At 31.1% G+C, this 27,953-nt stretch overlaps 2 protein-coding genes across 8 annotated transcripts in view; one reads left to right on the top strand and one right to left on the bottom strand.

Moving 5' to 3' along the window:
• The window catches only part of LOC105833295 (retinol dehydrogenase 11), a 107,205-nt gene that overhangs the window by 47,528 nt on the left and 31,724 nt on the right, over window positions 1-27,953 (top strand). The window contains exons 5-6 of one of the 7 annotated variants that reach the window (XM_036293460.1): window positions 17,799-18,015; window positions 19,647-20,530. The exons of 4 other annotated variants lie outside the window; for them this stretch is intronic. In XM_036293460.1, coding sequence (XP_036149353.1) covers window positions 17,799-18,015; window positions 19,647-19,791 — 362 coding nt within the window. In that variant the 3' untranslated portion in view covers window positions 19,792-20,530. Of the gene's footprint in view, window positions 1-17,798; window positions 18,016-19,646; window positions 20,531-24,827; window positions 25,348-27,953 lie in introns of those variants that run through there. 2 more of the 7 variants (XM_036293462.1, XM_036293461.1) reach the window with 2 other exon arrangements.
• Window positions 208-9,699, bottom strand: LOC118647826 (sulfotransferase 4A1-like). Its single transcript, XM_036293463.1, has 6 exons — window positions 9,352-9,699; window positions 8,603-8,702; window positions 3,452-3,608; window positions 3,022-3,142; window positions 2,850-2,944; window positions 208-1,460 (listed from the first exon to the last, which is right to left on the bottom strand). The coding sequence occupies exons 1-6, from the start codon at window positions 9,557-9,559 to the stop codon at window positions 1,173-1,175; spliced, it is 969 nt and encodes a 322-aa protein (XP_036149356.1). The 5' UTR covers window positions 9,560-9,699; the 3' UTR covers window positions 208-1,172.

Raw genomic sequence — 27,953 nt, 5'->3', positions numbered from 1 at the left:
TTTTGTCGAATTTTGTAAGCTTCTCGGAAACTCAGGAAAACGAACTCCCTGGGAGCTTGTTCTGTCAAATTTTGTAAGCTTCTCGGGAGCTCAGCAAAATGAACTCCTTGGGAGCTTGTTTTGTCGAATTTTGTAAGCTTCTCGGGAGCTCAGCAAAATGAACTCCCTGGGAGCTTGTTTTGTCGAATTTTGTAAGCTTCTCGAGAGCTCAGCAAAATGAACTCCCTGGGAGCTTAATCGGAGCTTTGTGCTGTATGGGTAGCATAATCACTAATCTGGAGATTTCTGTCACGATGGAGACGTCTACTTTACTTTTAACTATTTTGACAGCAAGTATTTGCAAGTGTTTATATTAGTTTATATTTGGCAAATTAATTTATTTCGAATAGCTGAAGATTCCGCATGTGAAACTTATTCCATCGTTGGGCAACATGGCACCTTTTATTTTTCGCCGTATAAACCATCCCAATCTTCTACTAAAATTATGTAATCTCTTCCCAAACGTAAATATTTTGGCCTCTATGATGTTTCAGAAACCAATCTTTGTTATCTATGATCCAAAACTAATTTCTACGATCGCTATTAAACAATTCGATAATTTTGCGATCATAATAATATCGTGAATGAAACTCTCGATCCGATAGCCAGCAGAAATCTGTTTAGTCTGCGGACTCATTTAATTTAACGGAAAATTAATTTTTTTAATTAAACACATTAGGCGAGTCAAAAATTTATTTATTTGTACGTAAACATATTATGCGAGAGTTACTGTGAAATAACAAACATGCCAATATGATAATAAAAATAAAAGGATAAAAAATGATTAAAAAAAACATGTAAAAACATTTTCCTGCATGATTTAAGCCATCTAGAAGATAGCCATTAGAGAATAAAAACGGTAATAATAAGTTGTTTGTGCAAGAGTTTATTTATTATAAGTAGGCCTGCTTATTTAAAATATAATTAAACAAAACATTTATAAATTACAATTACAACTGCTCATATTGTTCAACAAATTTAACTTTGGAAAGCTGAATCCGTATCTTTTAAATGGTTAACGATCTATTTGTTAAATCTCCCTTTTTAACAGTAAATAGTCCTACTTCTTTAAAATATGGTTAAAACAAAACATTTATAAATTGCAATTACGCAACTACAACTGCTTATAGTATTTAACAAACTGAATTTGGAAAAGTTAAATCCGTGTCCTTTAAATTGGCGGTAATCCATTTATCAAATCTGTCCTCGATTTCTGGTGTAAATACTTCTTTCCAACTACCCGTCTTTCCTTGCCGAATATACATATTCGGTTTCATCGTTTGGTCCGGATTTTGATAATTCACCATAGGATTCTTGCGGAAATTTTCTATTTTCAAATGCTCCACTAACTTATTGATTTGTTCATCACTGTAAGTTTTACCAAAGAATGCAGCAATTTCTTTTATGTTCCTCGGTAAATCCTATGCAAAATAGATAAAAATTTTAATTATAAAACCGTATTATCTTTAATTTTCATAGTAGTCACCTTTTGCAATTTAGCATTTAAAGATAAAAAAATGATTTTTTTAATCTAAATTATTTGATAAACGGAAGAAATTGGCAAAAAGTATTGTGTGCCACATGAACGGATTGGCTTTTAGCATTCGTGCGAGTGAACGCATTTGTGCTAAAAAAACCGACTTTCTACTTTTGTTACACAAAGTACAATATTTCTTAAATAAACTCTTTATTTTTAATTTCTCATTTTTAAATTGTTTTTATTTTTAAAATGTTCAATTTTAGCATTTTAATTTTATAAATTTTGTTGTTTAATGTTGAAAATAATTGTTTAAGATATTTTTATTTTGTATTTTGCGCCAGTAGTGCGCTATGTGCGTGCAACAATTAAACCGCGCTGTGATCGATACGCGTGCGTAATGCATTTTGTTTAGTTTTTTTTTACGCCCTTTCTCTTCCCTCTGAGTTGTGAGTCGTCGTATCGCCATACAGAACTTTCTTGTATCTAAGATTTATTTGCATTATTATCTCTGTAATAAACAGTTTATTTTCTGCTTTGTACTGTGTGTGTTACATAAACCTCTGACAGTTCTTGTAAAAGTAAGAAGACAACATTTAATATATAAGAACTAATATATATAAGTATTTTATTATTTTGATTTTTAATTTATTTTATAATTATATAACTCTTTTTATTATGGGGTTGTGCCTGAATTAACGAAGCCGTGAATTCTGTTATTATCATCTAGCTTATTTATATAATTATATATATATATATACACTGGCGCAAAAAAAAACGAAATAAAATTTTTGACCGATTTTTAAGCAATCTTCGAAGTGATGCAACTTTGCGAAAAATCATCCAAATAACATGTACTTTTTTTTAAATTAAAGGGCAAAGACTCTACTTTGAGAATCCCTACGCAAAAATTTGATTTGTTAAGTGCGAACTTTTTGTATCGCATGAAAACCAAACATGTGTTTTTTAATTGAAAAAAGTAAAAGTTTGTTATCATTTTGCACAAGTTTCTCGTTAATCCTATCCTAGGATATTTCTTTTGTTTTATGTCTAAAATTAAAAAAAAGATTCAAATCCCAACTTTGATATCGCTAATTTAGATGTGTGTAGAAATAGAGACAAAAGTAATCAAAGTTAATATACTCATTACATTGTTTCCGTGATAAAAGAAATAGTTCTAGAGTTAACAATATTCGAAGACTAAAGTATTATCTAAAATTGGAAAATTATTTTTTTTTCCTTTCAAGAAACAAAATAACTTATGTCGTAAATGAATAAAAAAGGATTTTTTATCTTATATAGAGAATATTTTGTAGTAATTAAAATTTTTCACCTTTATTAGATCTTCGTAAAAGACAAACATCATATTTGCTCTGTGTCTCATCCTCCAAGCTTCCTTCACATGTTCCCAATATGGGGTCCGTAATACTGAAATTACAGACGATTAGAATCTTAAAGTGCTGAGAAAGAGTTTATAATCAATATTACAAATATTTTGCACTTACTATGGTCATTTAGAAAATTATTACAAAATTGCTCGAAAGTTCCTTGAAAATCCAAAATATGTTTATGGAAAATGTAATACGAGACTGCTACATCCTTTGGATTTCTCGCAACATAGATAATCTATAACAACAATAGCGTTTAAAGGATGTCTTTGTTTTCTATAATGTATTTTTTTGATACATAAATAAAGATAAAAAATAATTTGTTTCCACACATTATTTATATCAACTGAATGCAAGAACTCTACTACTATATGTATATACATGATAAATCTTTTAACAATTAAGTTTAAAATCAAAATCTCAAGTGTTGTTAATTTTTTATTTTTTTCCTAAAGTTTATCATTTTTTCTTTTTTTTAAATATAGCGTCTATATACATATATTTAGCGTATAATACACATTCAATTTATGAAATATTTAAAATATACCTTGCAAGTGCTATTTACAACTGTCGGTAACAACTCGAGAGGTAAGTGACTTTTAATGAAACGCGGCGAAGGTTGATCTTGCACAAATTTGACGCTATCTTTTGTTGTGTCACTCATTAATTTTAGTAACCCATGGTCATCAAATATTGCTCCTATTCTAAACAAAGAAACATTTCTTTGATATAGGAAAGTGTTTTATGATAAAAAGATAACAATTTTATTCCATATTATTATATACTATGTATATCAGGCAAGAGAAAATTAGAAATAAAATAAAGATAGAAGTAGAGATAAACTCGAATCTTTTATAATTTTTATTACATTTGAAACGGACTCTGATGTGACAAAATTCTGTAGGCAATTTAATTTTTAGTTCTAAAAGTATAAAACAGTATAAACTATTATAGATTAATTCTTCCTTATTTTTTTAGGTATACATAAAACAATGACATAAATCAATTTTTGTAAATAAAACAAATAGCTTTCCACAAATATGTGCATATTGCAAATTGCATAATATCTTTAAAAGCAGTTATGTGTTTCCTTTATATCAATTATTTACATAATATAATAAAAAAAAAATACCCAAAAAACTGTCTATTTTTTTATAATTTTAATTTTAATATTTCTATATGTAGAATCACCACAGAATTTATTGTATATTAGAAGTTTTATTTAAATTCCATATAAAAATTCCAAAAGGAAACCCTGCCTTAATGACTTTGACCTGGCCACTTTTGCTTCACACACACACAAAAGTATGTGTGTCTGTATGTCTGTATCTCCGCGGAAGTTGTTGTATCGAAACAGGTGTTTTTATTCACATTTAATGAAAATTAAACAGAAATAACCTTAAATCTAAAGAACCTTATTCATATAAAAAATTAAAAAAAAAATTAATAGCTTTAACTTAAGCTTTTAGTCGATTTATCGAGGAATTTTGTCGATATGGAGATCTCGAAAGTAACCATATTACAAACACACTTAGATGGCTGTATTAACAACATCCTATATCACCGTTTAATTTTGTATAACTCAAAATATATACAGCAGAATAAAAAGTTAAATAATAAGAAAGTACTCAAGTGTACATACATTTGGGTGATAAGTTTAGTTGGGCGGTTAAGTTTAAAAAAAATGAGGAAGTATGTGTAATTAAATGTTAAAATGTACCTTAAAAAATTTTCGAAATTCTTAAAAGTAAAAATGCCTTATAACAAATGTTGACTACTCTGTTTCGTCATATTAGTATTATTATATAACAATAGGCTACTAAACAAATAATATTGTTGCGAACGTGAGCTTCGCGCGTGTGTGAGCGCAAGCTTTACGCGAAAAAATCAATATATCGATTGCTTCAGTCAGCTGAGTCTATCGGCCCCGGCGTTGCTTAGTTATGTATAAACAAATGGTTTTGTTTAGAACTTCCTGAGACGTCAACTCGTGCGGACGTGCTCGGAATTGTTATAAACGTATTCGCAGCTTTGAATAAAGTTTCTTGTTCGTCAAAAGTGTATTCTTATTCCGCCGCGCTCGCGAGCGGAAGAGTGAGTGTGTGGAAGTGCAAGAGTGCTTCGAGAAGCGCAACAATATCATAAATAATTACTAGAATTCGTCAGCTAATAACAGAGATAATATGGGTGGCCATATTATCCGCTGGCCATATTACCACTTATTACCTTCTCCTCTGTATATTTGCCCATCATTTTTGAAACACCCTTGAAAAATTCGAGCCTATAGTAGCCATCCCGTTAAAATTGCTAAATTTTGACACCAATTGCAAGAAGGTGCACCACAAATGACGAAGTAGTCCGCAGACATATGGACATACAGACATCGTGGTTTATGTATGTACTAGCTTTTTCGCTCGCGCTTCGCGCGGGCTCAAAAGCTCTTGCTTCTCTCGTTGGCCTCCTTTTTTTGCGAGGGTAGGGAGAAATGCATTTACGCACACCCATTTCGTTTACCTTAGGTCCTGTCGTGTGGGATTCCCAAGGTTCTTTACTTCGCTGCTGATTCCCAGTTTTCCTTTTTTTTTTGAGAATTCAGCTTTGACCTTGGACTACTCACTAAAACCCCCTCCCTGTTTCTTATCTCTTTCTCTTTCTTCTTTTCTTTTTTCCTCTAAGTTGTACTTCTTCTCTTCCCTCATTAGCTCTTTCATAACTTCTTTTTTATTGTCTCTTTTTTTTACATTTGATCCTTTCTTTATTTCCCTTTTTTATTTTCTTCTTTTTGTTCCCTTTTTTTCTTTTTTTTCTTAAAAAAATTTTTTTAATTTTTTTTTTAACTTTTTTCACTGTTTTCCTTTTTTTCCCCCTGAATCCCCTTTTACCCCATACTTTATTATTACATTTTCCTTTATAATTGCTCTTGTTCTTTTTTCTTTTATTTTTCCCGCAAACACTCTCTTTGTTCCTTTTTTTACTTTCTACTGCTTTTCTTTTTTTTATTTTTTTGCTTATTTTCCATTTATAGACCGTTCTTTATTTATCTTAATATTTTCCTTTTTTCTTTTATTCAAACATTTTCTTTTTTTTTTCTTTATAAAACCTCTCTATAAATTACATTTTTTGTATAACATTTTTTACATTTTTTCTTTAGATGTCCTTGTTTGTTGGTTTCTTTAATCTTTATTTTTATATTTTCTCTTTTTGTTGCTCTTGAAAATTCTACATAAAGTCGCCTATGTGCAAATACTGGTTGTGACAAATATATTCCAAACTTTTCTAATGTTTGTTTTTAAGATTTATTTATTGTCATAGCAAATGACACTTTTTTTAATGAGTTTTCCTTGATTCTTTTTTTCCCTCAAACTTAATTTTTAAATTTTTCCTTTTGGTTGCTTTTTTGTTTTTTTTTCTCTTTTATTTTTCCCGCACATACTCTCTTTATTCTTTTTTCTTTCCTTCTGTTGCTTTTTTTAAAATTTTTTGCTTTTTTTCCATGTAGATTGTACGTTAATTATTTTAATATTTTACATTCTTTCTTTCATTCAAACTTTTTCTCTTTTTTTTCTTTATAAAACTTCTCCATATGTTACATTTTTTGTATAATATTTTTTACATTTTTTTTTAGATGCCTTTGTTTGGGAGGGCCTTTAACTGCCTACAAATTAATTACCAACAGCACCAATTGCCAACTAACCGTTTGCCAACAAATCTTTTGCGCATAGAACCGTTTGCCTACAAATCGATTGCCTACAAACTCTTTTGCGCACAAACTCAATTGCACACATGGCATTATTGCCTATAGCTCGAACACTCTCCGCGACTATGTGCGCATGCTCTACAGTCATATGTACATGCTTCGTGGTCATATACGCATGCTCGGTGGTTACGTATGCACGAAATAAAGGCGCGAATTTAAAATGTATGTGCACTTGTAATGATTCCCTTGTATTCTAATGGTATATTAAGTGCCCAAATTCAAGCAGTTCCTACATGTGATTTCTAGTAACAATATAATAATACAAATGCATATGAAAGTGCGTGGAAGTATAAGGATCTTGCTAATTTTTTGCATGGAAAGTTGCAAACCCATGTGGTGCAGAAAATGTTTTGCACACACACGGGGGGGGGGTGCAAGGGGGGCCTTCGGCCCTCACTCCCGCACCCACCCCGTGTGTGTGTGTGTGTGTGTGTGTGTGTGTGTGTGTGTGTGTGTGTGTGTGTGTGTGTGTGTGTGCGCGGGCGCGCGCGCGCCCGCGCATTCTGCACCACATTTGAGTTTGCGATTTCCCACGTAAAACGAGATGCTCGTAAAAATATGTATATAGACATTTGAATTTTGCGCATTTTTGGCATGGCTTGTGCTAGACAGAGCATGCGCTTATGGCCAAGAAGTATGAGGATATGATCGTAGAGCATGCGCATATGGCTGCGAAGAGTGTCGGGTCGCAACATTTCGTCGGTATGACAGATCTCTTAACCTGAATATTCGTCAACTTTAATGATTAATATCTCGCTTCCCGGGGCATAGCGACGCTTTTTTCTGCCAGATTCGTTTGTTTGATACAAAACCGTGTCGAATAAGCACAATTACATCGATATTTGAATACCAGTGCCTAAACTGAATAATTACCGATGTGTGCAATTGAGCTCGTGCGCAACAGAGTTTGTAGGCAATCGATTTGTAGGCAAACGGTTCTGTGCGCAAAAGATTTGTTGGCAAACGGTCTGTTGGCAATCGATGCTGTTGGCAATTAATTTGTAGGCAGTTGGGGCCCTCCCCTTTGTTTGTTGGTTTCATTAATCTTTATTTTTACATTTTCTCTTTTCGTTGCTCTTGAGAATACACATAAAGTTGCCCATGTGCAAATACTGGTTGTGTTTTTCTCTCTTCCATTCTAAATATTTTTAAAAATTTACTTTCTTAAATCAAATTTAATTTCCAAAATAACATTAAACATATGAAACTATATACTAATATACTTAATTTATTTTTCTTTTATTTTTGTATATTAATAACTATATTCAATAATTAAGTTCTTTTCTCACACATCTAATTCTCAAAATTATAAATTCAATAAAACTTTTTCTATGTGTGTTTGTTTGTGTTATATAAATAATTACTATATATTTAATAATTAAGCCTTTCTTTCACACATCTAATTCCTAAAGTGCTAAATTCAATTAAACTATGTCTATGTGTGTTTGTTTGTGTGTTTGTGTTTGTGTGTGCGTATACTTTTTCTTGTATGCATTCGTCCTCCTAAAACAACACTCCCTAAAAACTATGTTGGTGTATGAGTTAAATCCTAATTTGTAACACCTTTTTTGGAAAAATTTGTACCCATAGTAGCCTTCTCTGAAAAAAATGTTAAATTTTGACATTAGTTGCAAGAGGATCGGACCACAAATGACGGAGTAGTTCGCGGGTATACAGACTTCAGTCATTTATACGTATTTTTGCCCATCATTTTTGAAATAACTTGTTTTTGAAAAATCAGACTCCATGGTAACCATCAGCGGAAAATTGGCTAAATTTTGACACCAGTGGCATTAAGATTAAACCACAAATGACGAAGTAGTCCGCGGACATACACACTTCGTGACTTATATATAAATATTAATTTTATATTAATATATTTTATAATAACCCTATTTTTCTAAATATAAAATGTATATAATATATAATATTATACTTTACTCTATCAAAGGAAATCTCTCCGATAAATGTCTCTGATGTGCTTCATTAAAATTCATATCATTCGCCACTAGCCATATCAGTTCCTGTGTCATCGTTGTACCTAATTAATGTAGTACATAAATTTGATTACTATTTTTAATAATAATATAAAATTGCAAAATTTCTGATTCTTAATTAAATAACTTTTAACAATTTTATACAATTTTTTAATAACAATTTTTAAAATATTAAATACTTTCCCAATTTTCAGAACACAATAGTATTCAAACCTTAAAAAAAAAAATTATTTCAAATACTGAATATATTTTTATTCTGTTTTATGATTTATGTATTTTATAATTTTACATTTTGTTTGTTGTATTTATATCACGCAGACTTTCACGCAGACTTTTTACTTATACTTTTCTGTTGCAAAAAAGATCATGTACGTGATTTCATACATATGTCATTTAATACAAAGAAAATTTTTCTTACTTCAAATTTCAATGTAAACTCGACAATAGCAAATAGTTTATTTAATGACAATGTCTTTGTTACAGTTCTTTATTTCTGGAACGTTCTTTTAACATATATTTTGAACGTTAGAAAGAACATCACTTTTGCGCGTAAATAAAAGTTTTAAATTTATTATTTATATTTGACAAATATATGTCATATTTTTCTTACCCTTTTTTAAAAATACAAGAAGTAAAGAGCATTGCAAGACATGATAATACCTGAATGTTTCATTTATTAAAGAAATAATCTACCTGATCTAGCATAGGCAATAATCCATGTATCATCTGCACGAACTTCGAAATTATATATCTTATCGCCATCTTCAAGATATCTATACGGTAGGAACCATTTTTTCTGACCGACTTTAATAAAACCACGTTTGTCAAGTGGATAATATTTTAATAATGCAGTCGCTTGCTCACCCTCGACACGTTTTATTATTAAATCCTTAAAAGACATGCTTTAATAACAGCCTTCTTGCCCACAAAGTCGACTGCAATGTTTAGAGTCTTACTCGACACTGCCTTTATGACCAATAGTCACAAAAAAACTGTTTCGGAGATTTATATCTAAACTTGTCCACTTTGTGACATACTGATGAATGTGTTTACATAAGTATGAGAACATAAATAATACATTTAATTTTATATTCGTATTTAAATATTATTTCTTGAATATAGTAAGTCGATAAATATTTCGGTGAAATATAAAATAAATCAAGACTTTGTAAAATAAAATTTAATTTTACATTTCGTATGCTTCATATTTTTAACTTATATTGTACTTTATAACCCGATGTTTTGCACATACATATGGCAGAGATTACATCATTACGATATTCATCCAGAAGCTTTTTATGTTAACGTAATTAAATTTATGTAAATAAAATATTTTTTCTTTTTGGAAACGTAAAAAATTTTGGAAACATAAAGTTAAAAAAAAATCTTTAAAGAATATTTCTCAATTTTATCGTGCCATTCTTCATTAGATAATTCTATTTATAAAATTTAGACTTTATTTTTAATAGGTCTATATCTCTTGATCAATTAAACAAATAGTTTATCTTATTAAAGTAAAGATAGTTTTAAGCATACATTATTTTCCCAAATGTATTTGTTAAGAAAACTAGTCCATCTCGGGAAATCACATCATGTCTCGAAGTCGATTCCGCACATTGAATGATTTATGAGCGACTATTTATACAGATTCAACATTCGAGGATTTCAATCCCTGTGATAATTGCTTACAGGTTTCGACATGCACGGAAACCGGCAAAAAGATATTGTTTAAATCGATAAAACAGGACAGCTTTAGCCGGGAGTGACAGAGTTACGACATTTTTGGGGGAACTTAAAAACCACTCCTCGGAAATAACGCATTTTTTCATTTTTGACGAATCTTTTTGAAAATATAAGGGTTATGAAAGAATGTTCTATATGAAAGTTTTAATGCATTTTATACTCTTTATAATGGTATATATATTTATATTTTTCAAAAAATTAAAAATTTTTAATTTACTTTTATCCCTTTTTTTGCAAAATTTAAAAAATTTTGTGAAGACGAAAATTAAAGAGCATTAAAAATCGAATTTATTTATAAATAATAATATAAAGAGATGGTAATTCTTGTAGGCGCCGCGTTAAAAGTAGTGTTGCGTTATTTCTTTTAGTCGCGTTACATTCAATAATTTAAGTGCGTCTTCTGCGTATAATTTTATATTAAAACATAAAAAACGGATTAATTTGTATTACATAATATCAACGTATTGCAATGTAAAGCATAAATGCATATATACGTATGTGTACGGTATTACAAGAATTAAAATAGTACAGTAATGTGTAATATTAGAATAAAGATTATTTTACGTCTGCGGGCACAATTATATTTAAAAAAATATTATGTTCAAGATGACGTTTGCACAAAGATTAATCAGTTCAATCAGTGTCAAAAATAGTATAACAAAGGAAATAGTTCTGACTTAATACATGCATATTAATACATATAATCTACATGTTAAATTTATTCCCCTGTGTCGTGTGTACAATGTAAACATCCGTATAAATGTATATAAAAGTTTCACGTGATATGCACGCAAAAACACCATGCAAAGCACCAGGAAAGCACGTGTTTTGTCATGGACGCACGACGGTGGACACGGCCTGGCGCGGAGTAGTGGCTTAATGTTTTAGTTGTATTGCTATTAATTGTACTAAAGTTCTTTTTTTAATTTAAATGTTCGGTAATTGCACTAAATTATGCAAAAAAATATAAAACATTCTTTGCAATAAAAGTAATAAAGAAATTAAATTATATTAACTTAGAGCATATGCACACGCCGCATAGGTAAATAAATTATTCATACATATTTAACGCGTCTAATAAATAATTTAAATAAGGAAAAAATTAATTATTACGTTTAATTAAGGAGATATAAAAAAATAGTTTAGTTCATTAATTTTATCTCGTCGAGATAGCCCAGTTAAAAAAAATCGTCTTTCTAGAACGCTTAGTTCCCGAGATATTGACGATTGAAGTAATTTGAACGCGCCTGATCCATTTTGTAGCGATGTGGAAGTAGAAAGTAACGACGATATAGATACCCAGACAGCACAGTGACGTTTTAAAAACGTATATACTGCACGTTGCGGACGTATTTAAAACATCCGAATTAGAGCTGTGGACATTTTAAAGACATTTTAAAAATGTACCGTGTTACCGTCTTGGACGTTCGAAAAACGTCCATTTTAAAGAAAAACAGACCAAAATTGGACCCTGTTTTGAACATTCAAAGAACTTATTAACTCTTTATTCGGTAGGAAGGATATTTCAGGGAGAACAAGTAAGGCAGGGAAGAACGTAACAAAACGTACAGAATTCCCGCAGGCACACAGTTTAAGAGAGGGTATGTGCCTCGGGTCGAACGCACTTTTTATGACTCAAAAATATAGGTCAACGTGCCGATAGGCCAGCTATAACCCGTTTCGAGTAGTACGTCCGTCGGTCCAAGTTTTGAGTCAACGAATTGAATCGCTTTAACTCGGGATCGGACCAGGTGCAGTCTTTGTTCGGGATAGGCGAAGTCGTTATTAATTAAAATAAATGATAAAGTTTCACATAAAATTAACAAAAGTATTTATTCTAATAACAAATAAAAATGAAAATAAAAAGAAATACAAATAAGCGCTGAAGTCGTGATTTGACAATTTTGTAATAACGGTATAATTAAATTTTAGACGCATAGTAAGTATGAATATAGTTGTACAAATATTAAAGTATAAATATTATAAGTATATAGTGGGCGGAGAAAGGGAAACAAAGAGATTTTTGTTTTTTAATTCTACAGTATTAACGGTAAACGCGGAGCAAAGAAATAGACGAAGGGTTTATTAAATGGTTAGATGGGGAAAACAGAGATGCTTGGAGTCATAAGAGGATCAAGCATAGCGAGAGAGAGTGGGGGTCGAATGTCTTCGGATTCAGGGGAACTTATGGGAGAGTAACTTGAAGAAAAAGGAGGTGAACTAGAAAAAGAATATGTTGGGAATATCTGAGGAACGTGTTTATGTTCTTCAGTAATTGAAGGCAAAGAGAAAGGTCGAGGAACACTAAGTTCTTTGAAGGGGGTAGGAGCGTAGGAGGAGAGGAAGGTCGAGGAACACTAAGTTCTTCGAAGGTGATAGCTGGAAAGAAGAGTCGAGGAACACTAAGTTCTTCGAAGGTGGTAGCTAGAGAGGAGGATCGAGGAACACTAAGTTCTTCGAAGGTGGTAGCTGGAGAGAAGGGTCGAAAAACACTAAGGGGAAAATTATTTATAAAATGATAGGAACGTCTCTTAAAAATTTAAAACGGAAGGGAGTAGATGAGTAACGTAAAAACAAAGAAAGAAATTGTGATTGTAGGACTTACTCATTATCTGGTTCTCAAATAAATCCATTGGAATTGAAGAGATTTCTTGACCGGATGGAACGGCACTAAGTTTACTTGCGCACGCAAAATTTCCAACGACCTTTTTTTTAGGCTAGAAAGATAAAAGTTAAAAACACTTTCACATATTACATTATATCATTTCTTATCGAAAATTGGAAAGTTCCCTAGCATTTTAACAAACAGCCCGCAAGAACGATGCCGCAGGTTCTAAAATAGCTTCAAATATAAGTATGCTTCATATATAAGTATGCGAGCTTTAATATCTTATACACTTACATATATTTTTATTTACATTGCACAAAATTGAGAAAGTTTATTTCAAATATTCGAGAAAGGAAGCTTATTTTCCTTATTTTTAGTCTGATACGACCTTAAGCTGTGCGCGCGGTTTCTTAAAAAAAAACTTTTTCAAAAAGATAAAAATTATTGGGGGGGGGGGGGCCAAAAGTGCTCTGCCTCTCCCTAAGTCGGCGCTAGTGTGCATGATCATATATGATCATGTGTGGACACTTCATACATGATTATGTATGAGTTTGACCTGACATGATCATGTATGATCGTATATGACCATACATACATAAGCATATATGGTTAGATACGATTATGCATGATCATGTCAGATCAAAACTCATACATGAGCATGTATAGAGTTCGCACATGATTATATATGATCATGCATGTGCATTTTTTCCCGGGTAGGTATTAATATATATAATCTATATGCTAAATTTATTCGCCTGTGTCGTGTGCAAAATGTAAACATCCGCATAAATGTTTATAAACGTTTCACGTGATATGCACGCAAAAACACAGTGCAAAGCACCAGGAAAGCACGGCAATATTTTGTCGTGGGCCGAGGTTCCAACAAAAGTGCATTTCATGGAATTTTGAACTGTTTTTAAGATTAATTACCTTAAACATGATAAACTAATTCTGAACTCAAACTCAGCGTGCCAAAATACATAAAAAAATACATCCTAAATTTCTGTTATGTAGGCTAAGAGTACACCAGCGAAAGTGTCCGTTTCGTAGATTTTTGAGCTTTTTTGAGGTTTTCTCGAAACAGCGAACCAATCTACCAATTCTGACATCAGATTTGGATTCAGCAGGTCAAAATCCATAGGAATACATTGGTCTGGTATACAGGTCAGACCACTTTTTTTGTGTGGCTGTGTAATTTTCAAATAATAGAAAAAAAGGCAAATGAGTCACAAGATATTTTTATAATAAATACCCCAATAAAACAGTAACGTGACATTCACGTGGAATTAACGTGATTTACATAGATTACATGGATGCAGCTTTTTCCACAAGTTATTCGCGTGGATGCAATGTTCTTCTTCCATTATTACATCGAATTCTTTTATCTTCGAAATATTTAATAGATTTTTTGTGGATATATTTGTTAAGAAATATTTATAGGGATTTTACAAGGATATTTTCAGGATAAAAAACTTTAATGTAGTGATGTAAAATGAATATTGTGTTTACAAAAATAATTTGTGTATAAATCTGCATAAATTATTTATATTAAAAATTAAGATTGATCAAAATATTATACTGCATTTATCGTAATAACGTACATGGTTTTTAACGGATATTCAATTTATGGGTATTATGATTTTTATTATAATGCAGGCAAAATAAGCTTGTATTAAATAAAATTTTATGTTTAATAATATTACTGTGCAAGTGTGCAGAAACGGTCTCTCACAATTTTTTAGAGTGAAAATATCACTCAAAATATAATATGGAGTGACGCACCGAGTTAATCGAATTGGAGTTAGGTACTTCTCACTTTTACAGAGTGAATTTCCTTCACTCTTTATCACTTTATGAAAATTTTCACTTTTTATTTTAGAGATAATGTTTTCTTGGAGTGAATATTTCACTCGTAATTAAAGAGTCACTTTACTGTGGCGCCGCGCGCTCGTCCGCTCTGGTTAGTGCGCCGATAAGCAGTAGACGACTTCACTCTCTCGGGAGTAAAGCCTTCGGCACACGATATGATTTTTTTATGTTAGATCACATGCGAGCCATCTTACGTGTTCTAGCTCAAATGATTATATTACCAATCGTAACCCAATTGTAAGACGCCTCATATGCGTGCTAGCATGGAAAAATCGTATCGTGTGCTGAAGGCTTTAGATGCAGCCGACGCGCTACATAAAAACTACCCGTAGCACGATTAAGGCAAGTTGGGTTTTTTGCAAGTTTTTTCTCTTATCTCGTATTTTAGATATAATTGGTTTTTCCAATACCTTTCTCTGAGGATTATCAACACTATCTTTACATGTTTTAATACAGGTTAAGGGTAGAAATTCCGGTACTGTGATCATCAACTGACTTGATAAAAAAAATCTGATTAAGGCAAGCAATAATTAACTTTTTTTGTTACAAGATCAAGAACAATGTGGAAACTAACCTAACTGATACTACTCTGACAAATGTGGAAATTCATTTATCAATCTGAAACAAAAACTCAACAGCTAAAAATCTAATAAAAACGTTTTCTGCTTATATAGCATAATCACTAATCTGGAGATTTCTGTCACGATGGAAACGTACTCTACTTTACTTTTAACTATTTTGCCAGCAAATATTTGTTTATATTATTTTGTGCTCGGCAAATTAATTTACTTCGAACGGCTGAATATTCCGCATGTGAAACCTATTCCATTGTCGGGCAACATGGCACCTTTTATTTTTTGCCGTATAAGCCCATCCCAATCTTCTACTAAAATTATGTAATCTCTTTCCAAACGTAAAATATTTTGGCCTCTATGACGTTTCAAAACCAATCTTTGTTATCCGTAATCCGGAACTAATTTCTACAATCGCTATTAAATAATTCGATAACTTTTGCGATCATAATGATTTCAATGAATGAAATTCTCGATCTGATAGCCAGCAGAAATCTGTTTAGTCTGCGAGGGGATTATTGGTGCGAAATGCGAAAACTTCTGAGTCCTAGTTTTACATCCAGTAAAATAAAAATGATGTTTGAATTCATGAGTCAATGCGCGGAGAATTTTATTAATTTTGTGACAACGCAATCTGGAAAAATTGGCAAAACGTATAATATGAAAAACATACTTAGCAAATATGCTAACGACATTATAGCCTCGTGTGTCTTTAGCATCAATGTGGATTTTTTTGAACATCCGAACAATGAATTCTTCACGATTATCACTTAAAATTAGTTAGCTTTTGCATTTTTCATACATAACAATTTTTCACTTCTGGCAAAACTCTTCAAGTTACGAATGTTTGGTCCAAAAACAGAAAAGTTTTTTGAAGATATCGTTGCCAACACAGTTAAAACCAGGGACGAACAAAAAATTATTCGTCCAGACATGATTTAGCTAATGATGAAAACAAGGATACCGGACCCAAGTTCGACATCGACGAGATGACTGCCTAAGCGTTTGTTTTCTTTCTTGCCGGATTTGATTCCGTATCAACAACTGTGTTTCACAACGAACAAAATTGATGTAATCTTGATGTTCAGCGCAAATTGAGAAAAGAAATTGACGACGTTCTTAGACAGACGAATGGCAATTGCAAAAAAAAATCTCCACAGTAAAAATCCATAGTAAATCCACAGTAAAAATCTCCATAGTATTACTATAAATAATAGTGAATAATGTGACATTAGAATATCTCCCTAGTATTCATATATACAAAAAAGAAAATAAATGTGTTATAAGGTAATCTAATCAGTATTTTAAGTCTGAAAAGAGGTTAAAGATCTCGCCCGTTACTAAAAGATGTGCTGAAAATAGTGACTTTCGCTTCATTTTCTCTTGAGTTTCTCTAGTCACGGGTAAATCTTAGTGCTCCCTAGTATTGAATTCATGTACTGGACAAAAACGGCGATGACGCACTTAAATGAAAAATTTACAATTCAGACTTTGTGTCGTACGTATCTCCATTTGTAAAGCACGTAAAGTAAAAATAAAAACAATTTTGCTGTACAAATCAAACTCAAACTTTTGATTGAGCCTAGTTAGAACTTGATTGGTTAAGTTGTTATTGAGATCTGATAATCTCAGGTGCTCGCAAATCGCACACTCGCATAATTATATATATATACGGCGGTTTCGCGCTGCGTGTTTATACTTGGCGCGAGACACTACCGTGTTTCTTGATCTCAATCATAAAAATATTTTTATCGACTACCGTAGAGATTTATCATATAAATCAAATTAATGTAATGACAATTAATCTTCTAGAAAAATATTATTAATTATGTGAAAAAAACGTTAAAACTGATTGTGTATAATATTAAATTCAAATAAATTTTTTAACTTTTAATAGTTTTTTGCATGTTTAATAATATTTTTTATAAGAAAAAAATATTGATGTCGATACATAATACATATTATAGATATTAAAGTTTTAATGAAAATATTTTGAATTGTTTTTGTAACAAATTTATTATAAATGAACAGAATTGTGAAATGAACAGATTTCACTTAATGAAACTCTTATGGCATATTTTTGTTCAGTAATTTATTGAACAAAGAATGTTATTGTCAAAGATGCATTTGACAATAGAAATGAATTGACAATCTTCATCACTACCATCTCTGAACGCGCGAAATTCTAGCCTTGTTATTCGTTATCTTTAAACTCTTCTTATTTGTAAATTATTATAGCCTCAATTTTTGTATTAGAACTTTCTTCTCAAAATGTTACAAAGAAATTGTTATTAAAAAATCTCGCGCCAGTTTAGATACACTCTGTATATAATAAATTTAATTTTTAGAGGCAAAAATTAACGGAATAAATGTATATTCTTTACATCCTGGAGTTATAAAGACTGAATTGTCTCGAGAATTTGATAGCACGGTAATGCCAGGTGCAACGTTTATCATTAATTATATTATATGGCCATTCATTAAAAATGCGGAACAAGGAGCACAAACAACGATATACTGTGCAATTGATGAGAAGACGGCTAATGAAACTGGTCTCCATTATTCGTAAGGGCAAGCTATATGTAATAGTATAAATCATTTTTTGTAAATTATATTAATAAACACAACATAATAAACTTTAAATATAAGTACAAACCTTAAGGTGTAAATATACGGCCATTACGATTTGTTTTTTCTTTTCACTTAGGTGTAATTCAATTATTTATACGCGGAGTAAACTTTATCTGGCGTCCTCAGTTTTTTTAATTAGTTGACAGTTGTGATTAAACTTTCAATTTGGACTGCAGTCCATTTAATGCTACAAACACTTTGAAGCATTTTGTTGATCAATTGGAACAAAAAATTTTCCGAATTGACAAAGAAATTCAAAGCGTTTATAAAATCAAGTGGACTTAACTTAAATTAAAACTTTAAAATTTGATTTAGACTATTGATTAAGAAAAATATTTATATTTATATTAAAATATAAATCAAAACATTGAAACTGGTTTATAATGATGATGTGTATTTAAAATTATCTTAAGGGTCGACAAGAGTGAAGGACAACCTCGAAATTATTAAGTATTGAAAAACTTAAGTGGAACAATGCAAAATTTTGGTTTTAAATTTGAACGCTAAGAAACAAGTTCTTATTTTCGACGTATAAGTGTATGCTGTACATATAGTAACATGCAATTTAGTCACATCCTGTATACGTATATTAATATTTGTATGTGACAAATCTGACACATAAGATATTTACAAGACAGGTAAAAATAAAACAATAAATCAAGTTATTATATAGTGTTTTGACTCTTGTTATGTTTAATCTCAAAAAAGTTATATGTATTTCTTTATTGATATTTTTTATAAAATAAATATTTTTTATAAAATGTAATGCTGGATTTTACATGTTAACTCTTAAAAAATGTATAATAAATATATTATACGAATTTGTGACCAGCTGCACTTACATTTGCTACTAACTGAGTTTTACACGTTTAATAAAAGTTTTATATTTATCATCTATTTTGTAAAAAATTGCTCTGTATCGTCCTACGGACAAACTTCATTAATTACATGAATAAGTATCGTTTATTTATTAAAATTTTCTTTGTATTTTGGTTGTAACATGAAAATGACAAATCTTTAGTTTGTGAACAATCAAATATAACACAGTCTTTTCTGTCGACACTTAAGTGTAATTGACAAGACATTTTATAGTGATTGCTGTAATTGTTAAGTGAAATTTTAAAATTTTATATTTAAGTCCAGTTCATAACTGGACTTAAATATAAAATGTATAAAATTAAAAATACCTAGATAATTAATTTATTGTATATACAAATTCTTTTTTTGCTACATATAAGTAAGAAATAGAAACATCGAATTTTTAATTGTATATTCGCTCCTTAGGTTTATATTGATTTAGTAGAAAAATGATAATATATCTTTTAATAGATAAAGTAATATTAATTTTATTTAATTTATAATGTAATAAATTTTTCACTTTTTATAAAAATGTAATACTAAATATTATTAAATTGCTTATTATTTATTATCTATTTATTTTGAGTACTTACATTGCAATAGTTTTTAATACTTAATTTTTATATTTTTCCATAATTTGAAAATGTTTATATTTTTGTTTTTTTCAACATTTATTATATTTGTTATATGTATCATGTTTTTAATAGAGAATGCTGTGTTACCAGCTCGAAAGATGTTAATGATCAAGAAGCTGAAGACCTGTGGAATTATACTTGCTTTCTTCTGCGTTTAGAAATTAATAAAAACTTTTCTACGTTTTTGGAAACTGTATCACGCCAATTTGATAAGTAATATTTCTTTGAATAGATTTTCTTGATGCAACAAATACGATTTCTTATTTAGCAAATTTTCGTCTAGAATGTAATATATTGAAATGTATACCTAAAAAAACGTTTTATTGATGTAGATTTCTTAGTGTTACGATCAAAATGTGTTGTTAATTTTTGTATTTTCTAGAATTTTAGTTGTCACGTACGCTGAAAAAGAATTTTATTAAATTAATTGGAAATCGGATAAGTTGCATTTTATTATTATAACTATAAAAATAGAATTTCTCAACTTTCATACACTAAATCAGATTCTGGTTGAACTTATCAGATTTCCAATTAATTCAAAAAGACCATTTTCTTTAGTGAATAAAATTTAAAAGTTCTGCTTCTATTAGGTTAAAGGGTCATTTCAGTTTGACGGCTTTAAGAAAAGGATTTTTAGGAGTTTTTTTCTTAAACACTATTAAAGATATTTAAATAAATTTTTTTGTTTCTTTTTTTAAATTAATCCTTTGACTTTATAATAAAATTTTTTTCTAATAAAAAATTATTTTTATGCATTTATATACAGAGTGAAATTAGAACAGTGTAAACATCATAGAAAGATAGACGAAATCAAGTTGAACATAAAAGTTCGTTGCTCGTGCTTCGTCAGGAGATTTTGGGTGTTATCTCTAAGCAACCGGGTGCATTGCCCGGTGCGATGTCCGGTATGTAGGCCGGGCGATGTCCGCGCGCAAGGTGTTATTTGACACCTTATATCGCTTGCGACATTTCTTGTGTGAGTGCATCATACTCACAACACTCTTTTTTTTATGTTTTTCTTTATGTAAGATATTAGGTTTTAGCCAGTCAAATTCGTTGCTCATCGTTAATCGATGATTAGTGATAACAGTGTGGTTCACTGACGAGCTTTTCATATTGCGTTGGTATTCTTTCATTCTAGTCTCTAAATGTCGTTTTGTCTGTCCAATGTAAACCGAATCGCAGTCGCAACAATTAGTTTTACAGACAAGTTTAGTCATCCTACAATCGTTTATTTTGTCTTTTCCCCATTTTATTAAGATATTTAATTTTTTAGGTACCATGTACCATACATATATGAATTTATTGAGTATACGTCTCACATCTTCGCTGAAATTCTTCTGTTCGATGCTTGACGCTTGAAGTTGGTATGATCCAACTTCTTCCTCTTGACGCTAGCGTCAAAGTGATGACGTCATGTGACGACGCTCAACGCTGGCTTTCAGTGTCCCATGAATTTGCACCTTAACTCATGCGTCTTATGTAATCTTGTACAACATACATAGATACACTTGATAAGGGCCAGAAATGTCTGGCCGAAACGTCGTGCAACTTTCAACATTTAAATAAAAATTGCCAGAATAGTCAATAAATTGCCGGATGAATAGTTTTCAAGAAATCTCCTACGCCCATGCCGCATTGAAACAACTCGGAGTGCACCTGCTTTAATGCGCTTAAAAGTACACAAACATTTTGAGTTTGTTCATGTAACTTTGGGATTATATTTTCAATAATATATTATACTTTCAAAGTATGCAATAAAAACGAAATCGATTTTTGAAGTTGACAAACTGGAATGACCTCTTAATAAAGTGCAATACGTGTGCACATCAGTAATTGTTTATTCTTTATTTATGTTAGTTAGTTTTTACACACATATAATTTTTCCTGTAGTTGCAAGATTATTTTTTGTATTGTAAAGAATAGTAATAGAATATAAATAATACTTATGTATACAAATAATGAATAAAAATTTAATAAATATGCACTTAATTTTCTTACAATATTTTTATTATAATAACATTGTATACAAAATTTAATAATTTTAACGGGGTGGTCCCGTTTGCCTACGTTCCCGATTGCCTACTGTTTTGTTTACACACACAAAAATAATCAAGGTGCAAAAATACGATTGCACACGTTATATTATTACGCTTATACACATTGCACACGTGACGCTATTGCACACGTGCACATTGCACATGTTATATTATTACGCTCATACACATTGCACACGTGATATCATTGCGCTCATACACTCTAAAGGCACGATTCCAATAACTTAGGCGCCTTGATTTGACAATGGTTTTTATGCTCGAGTTGTATAAATCTTAGCAGCAATGTGTATTTTGCACCTTGATTATTTTTGTGTGTACAAATGAAGCAGTAGGCAATCGGGACGTGGGCAATCGGGAATGTCGGCAATCGGAAATTTCTGCAAAATTTGTGTGCAAACGAAGCAGTAGGCAATCGGAAACGTAGGCAAACGGAACCCACTCAATTTTAACATGCAAATTTTTTTCTATAAAAAATTGTAACTAACTAAGAAAACTAACAGTCTATAATACAAATACTTTCTTGATGTTAAAGTAAATATAAAAGTCTTTAAAAATTTGCTTTATCGTTGTAAATAAACACAAAAGCGTCATAAACATGTGTAAAAAAGTGTTTTGTGCCCAGAAACAATAAAATTATATAAAAATAATTTTAATAAAAATAATTGTCAAATTAATGTAACATGTTATGTTTATTTTTTTAAAATATTATTTTAATAGAGAAAATCCTTTCTTTAAAGAAAAAATTAATGTACGAGCAGGATTTTTGGCGAGAAATTTCTTTTATATGTCGATTAGTAGGAAATCTATAATTTCTAAATCTTTATTATTGATGTAGAAGAAATTAAATTACACGATCATTATTTTCTATCTTAATTTCCAAAATACACATTCCAATTCTATCTTAATTTCCAAAATATACACATTTTATATCACTTAATAATACATGAAATACATTTAATAATGCATCTCTTTCTATTTTTTTCACTCCATACTGCCACAAATATTTACACATATGATCGAGAAGTACATTTAACCGACATACTTCTTTGCACACACACACACACACGCACGCACGCATACACACACACACACACACACACACACACACACACACACAAGTGCGCACGCGCGCAGGTGCAAGGGGATTTCGGCCTTTCTCCCGCACCTATCCCGCTGGCAGAGAGTGCCCTGGGCAGAAATGCACAAAAGTACAATGTGCACTTTGTTGATGATAAATTGCGACTTAATTGACATAGTTATTTCTCAATGTACTTTTGGTTAAAGCAGGTAATTCTACCTCCGTGACGCAGAACAATGTGGAAACAAACAGCATGAATCTTGTTTGGCGTGGAAAGCGTGGAAGTCCATCCTCTTGCATCTTGCACACGTGTTCTCTGCACCACATGAATTTACGACTTCAATGTATTGTATATTGTTTAACCTTTAAAAAAAAAGGTATAAAAAAGCGCCAAGTATACGCGCGCAAGAAACGCCATCAAAAACCTATTTTTGTACAAAATAATTTTAATTTAGCACTACAAATGCATGAAATTTTAATAAAATTATCCTTTCCCAAAAAGAACAAAAAAAAAAATATTTTCTCTACAAAAGTAATGATATAAAGAAAATGCGCTAATTCTGAAAATGGATGTTCATACGAACTAGAACATCTATATTTACAAATACTTAATTGTACAAATATTACAAATAAATATTTTATTACAAATAAATATTTTACTATAAAAACTTGGAGCTGCTAAACTGAATAATTTATTAGCTCTTTTTTTTTCTTTTGTGCATGCATCTGAATGTGTGTGTGTGTGTGTGTGTGTGTGTGTGTGTGTTTTCCAGTAAGGTAATTGTAAGGTAATTTTGAAAACTTTAACCTCATTTAAAGTAAATTTTTCTAAGGGCATACACGAATACATACAGATCAGTTGTTTCTCTGCTCTCCTCTGACGAGGTTGGATCTCACCTTTTAGTGAAGTTATACCCTTATAAAAGTCTTTCGCTCGAAGTCGTATCTAAAAAATTAGTAACGCTTTTGGCTCTTACTACCGCGCAGAGGTTTTAGACTTTTGCATCCATGCAGCTTTCTAATGTCTCTATTTCGAATTCGTTAATTATTAAAGTTCCAGCGAAACTTCCGGGATCAGAAAATCTCAGCCGTTACTTATTTTTAAGCCATTTGTTGCTAAGCCAGAACTATGCGTTTTTACCTTATCGAAATATTACCTCGAGCTCACTCGAGAGCTTCGACAAGATAGTTGTGACTCATTTTTTATTTCTTTTTGTTCCCCCTATAACGCAGTTTCTGCTCAAACTTTAGGTCGTTGGGTTAAAGCTGAGCTCAATGCGGCTAGCATTAACACCTCTATTTTTTCAGCTCATTCTACCTGACACGCCTCGATATTTCTCGCGGCTAGTAGGGGTGTTAGTTTAGATGAAATTCGGCGTACGGTTGGAGTAGGTCTTCTGAAGTTCTCGCGCGATTCTATAATCGGCCAATAGTCGAAGCCTCTTCTTTTCAATCTACAATTCTCAATATAGTTTATGTTGTTTAACACAATTTGCTATTGTCGATTATCGGAGATACTCTCAAACCTATAAATTGTTTTTAATATTGGATTTAAAAGTTTAGTTTATTAACTTTTTATTAAACAAATCTGTGCTATATCTACAATACATCCATCCGGACGAAACGTAGCATAATTGAGAAAGTGAACAAACTTACCGTGAAGTTCGATTACAATTATGCTGTCTCGTCCGGATGGACAAACCCTCCCACCTGCTTCCTAGGAACAGATTTGTTGGCTTTGAATTAATGAAAGACCCTGGATACGTAAGCGCGAGCGCGACATACGCGTGTGCGCCATACACGCCACCTTCAGTTTTTTATTAATAATATTATAATGTTTTTATAATATCTTTAAATATACCTGTTGAAGATAGTGCAGCGGAACGCTACTACAATACATCCATCCGGATGAGACAGCATATTCAATTGTAATCGAACTTCACGGTAAGTTTGTTCAATTTCTCAATTATGGAGCTATCAGCCAGCAGCAGCTAACTAGACATACCGACTTATCAATCATTGCAAAATAGTTATAAAGTTATTTTATTGTCCAGAGGTTGGCAAGAAATACACTTCTCAACCGATTTCAGCAAGCGTCGTCTCCCACTATTCCTCTTGCCCCGCGTGCCGTTGACGCGGCCTACGAACCGTGCAATTCGTAGGCAGCGCGCGCGGCACGCAAGGCAAGAGAAGTAGTGGGAGACGGGTGGCAGACGGCGCTTGCTGAAGTCGGCTGAGAAGTGCATTTCTTGCCGACCTCTGATTATATATAGTATAGTTCAGCGACTGGATTGTCATTTCTGTTTGAGTTGAATCACAAAGTTTCACAAAGAGATTAGTTTTATTATATAACTTAGGGTGCGGTCGAGTGTTACTGCTACTTAAAGAATACTTCGAAGTATTCTTTAATTGGTTAATTTATAAAATTCATTCTTTTGATTGATTAATCAAACGTTTCGAAGCATTTGTAGCGGCAACTCGACCGCAACCTTAGTTTAGTGGTAGCTACAGAAAAGGAAGATGAAGATCCTCAATGCAAGGTGCACCAGCAAAGCGCGTTTGGATGGCAAAATTGCTGTGATAACAGGTGCGAATACTGGAATAGGCAAGGAGACTGCAAGAGATTTTTACAGAAGAGGTAGATAATAATTAATTAGCAAATTGACTGAAAATAGTTTTTATACTGTTTATGCATTATTTATTTAAGTGTTCAAAACAAGAGTACAAATATGTATATACCAAACACATCATTGCTGCTTTCCTTTTATATCAAAAGGAGTTTTCTTGAATTATTCGTAAGCTTATACTATAAGTCTTATAGTGACATATAAGTAAAGATCTCACCTCAATAAGACAGTACGTGATATCCACGTTAATGCATGTTATGTAAATTGGCATCGTGAAATCTACGTGAATATTTGAGTAAACATCCGCTCAAAAATAATACTAGAATCTATGTGGATACGCGATCATAGACTCGACGTAGAAACCACAAAAATTTTACAAATTTTAGAAACCTTCTCGTAATATACATGTACTTTCTAAATTTCTTGGAGTAAAACGTTCAAGAGAATGAAATTTCACTTTAAGCAATAGTGAAAATACGGCCACTCAAAATGGATTGACATCTCACTTCTTATACTCCGATAACCAAATATTAGCATCATAGTTGCACTATGCATGCACGCGTGCAATGACATGCTGTCATATGATGTCCAGATGCAGCCGCATATGATGACACATCGTCATTAACAGATAATGCAGGCAGTATGCCACCATCTTGCATGTCAAAATGTCAGCATTATGCGTGCGTATGTATTTTTTTAAAAAAATTATGCTTTACAGAATCTTTGCAAACAATATTGTTAATAAAATTACACTAATTTAATTTTAAAATATTTTTATTTATTAATAATAAATTTCATAATATTGTATTATAGATATTTTTTTAATTTATATTAAAATTTAGTATAAATTTTTGTATATGTTCAACAAAATTATATTTTAATACGGATAAGCTTTATAAATATTAAAGTGTGTATGTGTGGATGTGTATACATATGTATATATATGTATATATTAATACTGATAAAAATAAAAAATATTTTATTTAGATCAAATAGTTATGAATAATGCATATTTAATATAGATAAAATATGGATTACAGACTACAAGTGTAAGAATATGTATAATAAGTTTTATCAAAGTAAAGATAATATAAAGTATTTAATACAATTGAGATTCTTTATCATTATAAATTGTTGGATTATAATCCAGTGACTATATTTAGACATCAGACTGTTCAGTTATATCATCGGTCGAGCATGCTGTCGAGCATCATTGGAATTAATAGACTGATCATTTCTTGTATTTCCTGTTTGTTTTCTATTTCGAATTCTTGCTCTTCTTAAAATAGATTCTTTGGATTCATTATGTTCTAAACTTGATTGTTTTTGTTGACGGCGGAAACGTTCCTTTGTACTTTTTAAAACTTTTATTATTGCATTCTCAAATTCATCACGTCGTGGTTTAGGAAACTTTAAATTATTACTAATGGCGTCTAAAGATAATATATTTGTTTGTTGTTAATATTATAAAATGTTAATTATATATAAATTATATAAAATATTATTTATTTACCTTCACAAGCATGTGCGAGTAGTTTTTAAAGCTTATAAATCTTTTGTACCATGTTAAGTCACTTTTAATGTAGTCTTTTCAATTTTTTCACATTTAAAATATATTGCAGCACAATCTACAGGATCAAGAGACACGGTAGTGTCTCGCGCCAAGTGAACGCGCAGCGCGAGACCACCGTACATTTACGCGAGTACGCGACTTGCGAACACCTGAGATTATCAGATCTCAATAACGATTTAACCGATCGAGTTCTAACTAGGTTCAATCGAAAGCTTGGGTTTGATTTATAAAATAAAATGTTTTCATTTTTCTTCTGCGTGCTCTACGAGCAGAGATATAGCGACGCAAAGTCCTAAATGTAAATTTTTCATTTAAGATACGTCGTACATATAAGAATGTACGTACCTATGTGCGTGCGTGCGTGCGTGTGTGTGTGTGTGTGTGTGTGTGTGTGTGTGTGTTTTATCTCTCTTTTTTTTTATAAATAATGCTTTCTTTCTTTTTTTCTTTATGTTATCCATAGTTCTAATAATTATTCGTTATTACTCGTATACGATATTTATGTACTTGACGCAATTTACGCAAATGTAACTCAATTTAAGTCATATATAATAATTTTTTATTGCAAAAATATATATACTATAAATAAGATGCTTAATACTACAAAATGCGTGATATCCGAACAAAATTACCTTTTTTAAAAAAAGGTAAAAAAAGGCGCCAAGTGTGGGTCCCTAAGAAAAAAACTATTATATTAGGTAAATTGTCTTACTGTTTTATTGTCTTTTCTACACAAATAATGATGTAAAGTAAATGCGCCAATTATAAAAATATTTGTACAAAATTTATTTATTACAACTTTTTATTAAAATATTTAATAATAAACGGGCTTGATGATCAAATAATTAAATGATTAAAATCAACCAACGGGATTATAGTAAAGCAAAAACTTGGCGTGCCCGGCTCGTTGAAACGCAGTGACCCATCAATGTTATACAATATAAAAATTATTTATAAAAATAAAATAATAAAAACATAATAACCTATTAAAAACCTTACAAAGATAAAAAAGATATGTCAAATACATAAACGTATTCAAAAATA

This window comes from Monomorium pharaonis, chromosome 11, assembly GCF_013373865.1.
Source record: "Monomorium pharaonis isolate MP-MQ-018 chromosome 11, ASM1337386v2, whole genome shotgun sequence".
Taxonomy (NCBI): domain Eukaryota; kingdom Metazoa; phylum Arthropoda; class Insecta; order Hymenoptera; family Formicidae; genus Monomorium; species Monomorium pharaonis.
The sequence above is the reverse complement of the archived record's forward strand: the minus strand, read 5'-3'. Positions and strand labels throughout refer to the sequence as shown.

Excerpts from the sequence above, each read along its gene's own strand:
- LOC118647826 (XM_036293463.1), bottom strand. The coding sequence starts at position 9,559 with ATGTCTTTTAAGGATTTAATAATAAAACGTGTCGAGGGTGAGCAAGCG. Across the intron at positions 2,945-3,021 it reads TAATTTTCTAAATGACCATA|TATTACGGACCCCATATTGG; the intron begins GTAAGTGCAAAA and ends CTGTAATTTCAG. Across the intron at positions 1,461-2,849 it reads TTTACGAAGATCTAATAAAG|GATTTACCGAGGAACATAAA; the intron begins GTGAAAAATTTT and ends TATTTTGCATAG.